A 6,518-nucleotide genomic window follows, 5' to 3' on the forward strand; every position below is an offset into this window, starting at 1 on the left:
GTATGGCAGTGGATGAGAAAGTGGGTCATCGTGCATTATGATACATTGGAAATAAAATGTAAAAATCCAGGCCTACTACATATATACATCTACTGTCTATATACAACCGCATTATGAATTAAAACAGGTTACATTTCTCCCCTATACTTACAAGAGAATGATCCGCCTTCAGTATGAATCAGATTCAAGTCAGGAGCACAATATGAGCTGCTATTCTGCTCCACCCCAATATCAGTCTAACTGATCCCTGATTTCAATTCATTTACCGTCAACATGGGATTGAGAAGCACGCCAACTAGCAAGATGGGAAAACCTAAACTTTAGCAAAACTAAACTTTAGAGTTATAAATTACAGGCATCAAGTGATATCATAATGTAAACACATCCCCTTGGCAGTTTACATGAATGCACCCCATTACAGACATTTAAACATAATATTGGTTCTCAGTCAGAGAGAATGCATTCATTTTGTGTCAGGTTTTATCACAATAATTTGGGGATTCTGCATGCTTTATTTCACATAATAAACAGTATACAAAGCCGGGCATATTGCAAGGTACGGGAAATAAAAGTACCACAAGATAATTTGAAGTATATGCTGCAGCTCTTTCAAGAATAACAGTACTTTTAACAGGAAGACAAAATGTATATAATACTATATGCACCATTTTAGAGTCTGAAATTAGTCAACTTTCCATTCTCGAAACATGAAACCAAGAAAGAGAGAAATAGAGATGAGATAAACCACAAAGAAAAGCCTGTTAATGCATTTGACCATTCCTAACCAGTACTTCTGACCAGTTTGGGCATTTAAAGTATGGGGAACAAGAGTCTGTTTGATAGTCTGAAGCTCTTCCAGGATCAGCTGCAATAAGTGCATGTCATTAATTTTTTCTTTGCTGTGTATTTCCTTCAACATCAGAGACTCTAGAGGAGACTCCATTCCAGAATAACACATGCGATCACTGCTGTCTCCTTTGCATTTATCTGAAAGAAAAACACAGTCCTATGACAGTAAGACAGTATGACAGAATACAGTTTCCGTATTGCTGTGAAAGATGTGCATACCTGTTTCAGAATTGAGATCTTCAGGTCTCTGAACCCTCTTAGTGTCTTGTTCAGAGCTCATATTTATTAAGTATATCACCAAAATCGTCTCCAGAAGACTCAACAACATGAAGGAAAAGATGACAATGACATACGTAGCTGCACAGAACAAAAGAGGGAGTTTATATGAAACTATAAAAACAATCTAAACATACCTCTGATATATGAAAAGACTTCTCTGTATTAAGGGACATTTCCTTGAACCGAGAATTCCCTTACCAATCAGAGGACATCTGTGAGATTTGGAAGGCAGAATGTCATTTAGGATGAGCATAAGTACAGAGATCCCCAGCAGCACAGTCACTTTGAAGCACAGTTTCTCCCCTTTATCTGGTATGAAAAAAGAAGCTAAGTCCACAATGAGGAAGAACAATATAGGTAGCTGAAAATTGATGAAATGCATCAGGGGCATCCTTCTGACTGAAATCTAAAGAGGAAAGAGACAATAGAGAGGTGAAACATCTAAGACTGTAATCACTAGAATGGAAGATGAAACTGTCGAAATGAGTATTAGTACCGTGTACTTTATCCTGTCAAATGTTTGGCCGTCATAATTATCTTTCTCCTTTGAGACAGATATGTTCAAGAATTCCCATTCTCCTTGGGTTAATATGCTTTCCCGAGCTACTTGTGTCGCCTTTGATGAATTGGAGGCAGGAACCAGCTTTATTTCTTTATCTGTTTCACATAAAGGAAAGCAGCTTGTTACAGAGTAACAATGAATAGCCTACCTGTAGGGTTTTTTTGATGATGGAAAGCAACAACATTATAATACAATTAACATTTGCGATACATTATATGGCAAGCAAGTAAAGCTGCACAATTAATTGTCATTGAATCATTCATTCAAGAGATTTGTTCAAAAAATGCTGATTCATCCAGCAATGAAACAAGTGAAGTGTTTATGAGCGAGTCATTGGGACCTACCATACACCTGGCGCAATGCGATGCCACGTGCGGCGTAAGTGTTTTTTGCTAGTTTCAGTCTGATGCAGTTATCATTTTCACGTCCAGCGCCCACGTTGTTTAAATAGCAAATGCACTCACACCCATCTGTTCGCCTATGGGCGTGCTGGTCTGAAAACGAGTTGTGTTCAGGCACATTGTTGGCGTGTTGCTATTTTGAGGCAACTGAAAACGACTGCGCCACTGACCAACAAAAACCTAGTCTAAAGTCAATGCCGCAATATTTTTGTTGTTGTTGTTATTAAAAGGGCACGTTAGTAATATACGCCTATAGGCTCTGCTTGTTACACACACAGGGACGCGCAGCAGCACACAAACATGCTAAATATTAAAAATAAAAGGATTACAATGTAAAAGATTATTATTGGGTACATAAAGATAAAAATGCCTACATGTCATAATGGATAGTCATTGCATTTATCAGAATTACCTATTTGCAGTAATGACGAATGAAATTGGCTAATTATTTGACCAATTGTGGCAATACACACATATTTACGTATACACGTATTTAAACTGATACGTCAGGTTGAGGGTGTCTGTATTCTGCCATGTAAATAGCAATCCGTTTGGCTTTTAAAGGGAATGGGAGATGACACTCTGATTGGTTCATTTCATATTTGCCTTTTAAGTTATCTGTACTTAAACATTTAAGTTAATTCAATGAAAAGACCACATTAGGTCAACTCAATTAAATTGAGTTGTCAATTTCCCCATTACTTAATTGAACTGAGGGAATCACTTGCCTCAAATCATTTGAGTAGTCTCAACTTATTAGGGTTTACAGTGTTACGCCCAAAACACCCCCATGACTCACCCATGACTCATTTAGAGACTAGGTACAACCCTTTTGGACCATGCGCCTGGCGCGCTGACCATTTTTTTCCGTCGTTAAACTAGCAAAAGTGGATTCGGACACGCCCTAAGTGTACCTGCGTCATGCGCTTCAGACCATTCATTCAAAATAATATTTAAATAATTCATTGATTAATTAAACATTTTAAATAGACTGCAGCAATTAACATTTTGTCAGAACCTCTAGTAAATTACATGTTATTACATGTTGTTTGTCTGGCTTTTCAGAATCACGATCTCTTTTTGAAATAAAAAAATTGTGATTCTCAATTTATCCAGAATCGTGCAGCTCAACAAGCAAAGTAAACACAAGTTTAAATGTACTAAAACTATCAATAAGGAAGATTCATCAGCAAATGGCCTTCGTTTTAGTTAGAGCAATTGCTTGAACAATGTGTGAACAATATATACAGTAGGTTACCAATATATTGGTACCATAGGCCTACATACAATAAAGATTTTTAAATGTATCTGTATTGGCCAATACTGAATACACATTGGTTTATGTATATTTTATTGTACATGCTTATTTCTCCTTTATTTTACATTTAGATTTAGAAGTTACTTAAAAAACACTTATAGTTGCAACCTGTTAAATGTAATTTTCAGCAAATTTCAAAATAAATATCCATTTTTCATACTGTACATTATAATGTTATGATGCCTAAATTAACTTGTAGCATTTAAAATGATTGATTTTATTTGCCAGTGTGTTTTATTTTTATTTATGTAGACAAAATCGGATAGATTTTAATAGCGCTCATTTATCGATTATCTGCCACATTAAAATATAGGCCAGATTTTAATATCGTGCGTCCATAATTTGAATGAATGTTTAGTTGATGAATATTTATTGTGCACTCACCTGAGTGATTAATTGAAGACACTGTTATGTGGCAGGTCTGGGTATCAAAAGGAAATCTGTGTACATTCATTGTGCAGGTACTGACAATTTTATGGTCATCCTCCATTGTCACATTTCCATCATGAGTAATATACAAATATGGGTTCAGTGGTCCATCTTCCTTCTCTACACTGAAAAATGTCGATAAATTACATTTTTAACATGGCAGGTAAAATGAGTTTGTGTCAAAACAAATATACCAGTTTACATCATACATTTTAGAATTTCCAACATAAATAATTCCTCTCAATGTTATACAGTTAATAAACAAGGTGTTTTTTTTTTTAAAATCATCAATAATAATGTATAAAGTATAATGTGTGTATTATATAAATTAAGAAAAAATATACAGATTTATCATTTGTATATACTCACGCCTCAGTAACAAAGAGGTCTGGCTTCCAAAGCAGTTCTTTTGGCAAAATCACATTTTTAATGCCACAGAAATCCTTAGGATCCCAAGAGATTCGTTCGTTGTTCCAGCGCTAAGTGAGCAAAAATAAATAAATACATAAATAAATAAATATCCTTTAAACGGATAAATTACTTTAACCAGTATTTATATTTCTTTTTTTGAATTATGCAATATAATCTAGGAATTAGAAGATTTGCAAATTTTGACACTTACCGCAGATATCCATAATAAAGGTACAAAGATTTGAGATTTTTCAATCTGCAAAAAATAAATGAATGAATATAATAATAAATAATAATAACAATAAAAAAAATCTTAGCAGTTTTCACAGAACAATGGTCTACTGGAACATAGGTTGTTTGTAGTCATACCATAGAAAGAATGCCATAGAGGTAAATATCAAAATACACTATGGTGGGGTGTGTCCAGTCCAGTGCAGGACGGCAAGTTGTGAATTTCTCATTGCCTTTGGTAAGATTCAAATATTCCAATACATCTTGCTTACTGCATACTCGTTTAAGGAACGCTCCATCTGCAAGCCAGTAATATTAAAAAACTGTTTTAGATGTAAATAACTGAAGTAGATGCCCTATAACTATACAATTTAGCCATTGCAAACAAGGTGCTTATATTTAGAACAAATGACCATCGTCTGCCTGTGCACTAAAAAAGAATGGAAGCTTTTCTCACCTATTAGAAAAAGTAGACAGGTAACAGAGACAAGAAAAGAATTCATATCCAACGTTCAGTGTAAAACCACCTCTGGTTAGCAGACGACTGGCAACTGGTCCCATTCACCGCCTGCGTTTATATAACAGTGCATGATGAAAATGGATGGGATATTATATATAATAATGGAGAACACAATTCCCCTGAGCACCATAAAACTTTCTGATGGGCTGCTGAAGGCAATTTTTCCTCACAAATGTGACATTCATTTTGCTGTTATTGGTTGTTATTGTTAGTGGAGGCAATCTTCGAATGAGTGGATGATGGACACATGCTATAAGATCCTGGGAGATGTGCTTTTATTTTACAATTTTGATCACAAAGCAAATGAAAGCACCAGTTCTACCGGGAAGACTTAATGTCACGTCATCCTTCGTAATAAGTCTGGCCAATCACTGCTTGACACCTGGTATAAATGAGCACTGAATTCTCTGTTTCACGTTCGAAGTCGATGACGCTGATGTTCCCCTCCATCCTCCCCACCACTACCAGGCTGGCCCCGTCCATCCATCGGGGGTAGGCTCTGCCCCTGCCTTCATCTTCAGGCAGGATCAGCCGAATCTGCATTCCCAGGATTCGGACGAAGGATGGGGCCTACGCCAAAGAACTTCAGTACAACTAAGCATGAAACATTGTACCATGTTTAGTTGTACTGTCTGTCACTACCATCTGTTTATACTTCACGGAATAAATAACATGTAAACGTCTTTATGGTAGAATAACAATACTTGTTGAATGCATTGAATATTAGATACACTCAACACTCCATACATGTTTTTATTCCATTTCATATACAGGGCGGGAAATGGCTGAGATTCACTGGGATGACTCTAGTTGGGAAGATTTTTAGGGCCCGAGCCGAGCACCGGTGGTGCGAGGACCCTATTGTAATTGCTCAGTCAATTCTACTTCTTCTCTGAAATGAATCGCTTTTTTGAGGGCCTAAACGTGCTCGAAAACTCATGAAACTTTGCACAAGTGTCAGAAGTGGTGAAAATTTACATCTGATACGGGTTTCAGAATTAGGTGTGGCAAAATGGCTCGATACCGCCACCTACAAAATTTCAATTAAGTGCCCTTCGCGCTACGTTTCAGATACAAGTATGAAATTCGGTAGACAGATGTAACAGCCCAGTACCTACAAAAAAGTCTCAGGTGCAAAATCTGAAAACCCAACAGGAAGTGAGATATTTTGAATTTTCTCTGCAAAATATTTGCAGTTTTTACCATTTCCAGATGTTGTACTTTAACGAACTCCTCTAGAGCTTTAATCAGATCAACATCATATTTCGTCCGTCTAATTTAAAGGCCTTTGCGACGTTAAATTGAGAAGATCTTGATTTTTCGCTGAAGGGCGTGTCCGTGGCGGCCTGACAAAATCTGATGTTTCGCCATGAAACAGGAAGCTATTGTAACTCAAGCATACAATGTACAATCTGCCCCAAACTTCACATGTTTGATAGGAGTCCAGGACTGAAGACATCTACATGCAAATATTCAGCTAGTCATAGCGCCACCTGTTGGCAACAGGAAATGGCATGC

At 36.6% G+C, this 6,518-nt stretch overlaps 1 protein-coding gene across 1 annotated transcript; it reads right to left on the bottom strand.

Annotated features, from left to right (window-relative positions):
• Positions 1 to 492: 492 nt before the first annotated feature.
• On the bottom strand, positions 493 to 5,376 carry LOC127523823 (5-hydroxytryptamine receptor 3A-like). The gene is made up of 9 exons (XM_051914919.1): positions 4,938 to 5,376; positions 4,619 to 4,779; positions 4,461 to 4,505; positions 4,208 to 4,317; positions 3,794 to 3,963; positions 1,625 to 1,785; positions 1,327 to 1,534; positions 1,069 to 1,206; positions 493 to 987 (listed from the first exon to the last, which is right to left on the bottom strand). Exons 1-9 carry the CDS (start codon positions 4,981 to 4,983, stop codon positions 683 to 685), a joined length of 1,344 nt encoding a protein of 447 aa, XP_051770879.1. The 5' UTR covers positions 4,984 to 5,376; the 3' UTR covers positions 493 to 682.
• Positions 5,377 to 6,518: the final 1,142 nt, after the last annotated feature.

The sequence above is a fragment of the Ctenopharyngodon idella genome, chromosome 12 (genome assembly GCF_019924925.1).
Source record: "Ctenopharyngodon idella isolate HZGC_01 chromosome 12, HZGC01, whole genome shotgun sequence".
NCBI lineage: Eukaryota > Metazoa > Chordata > Actinopteri > Cypriniformes > Xenocyprididae > Ctenopharyngodon > Ctenopharyngodon idella.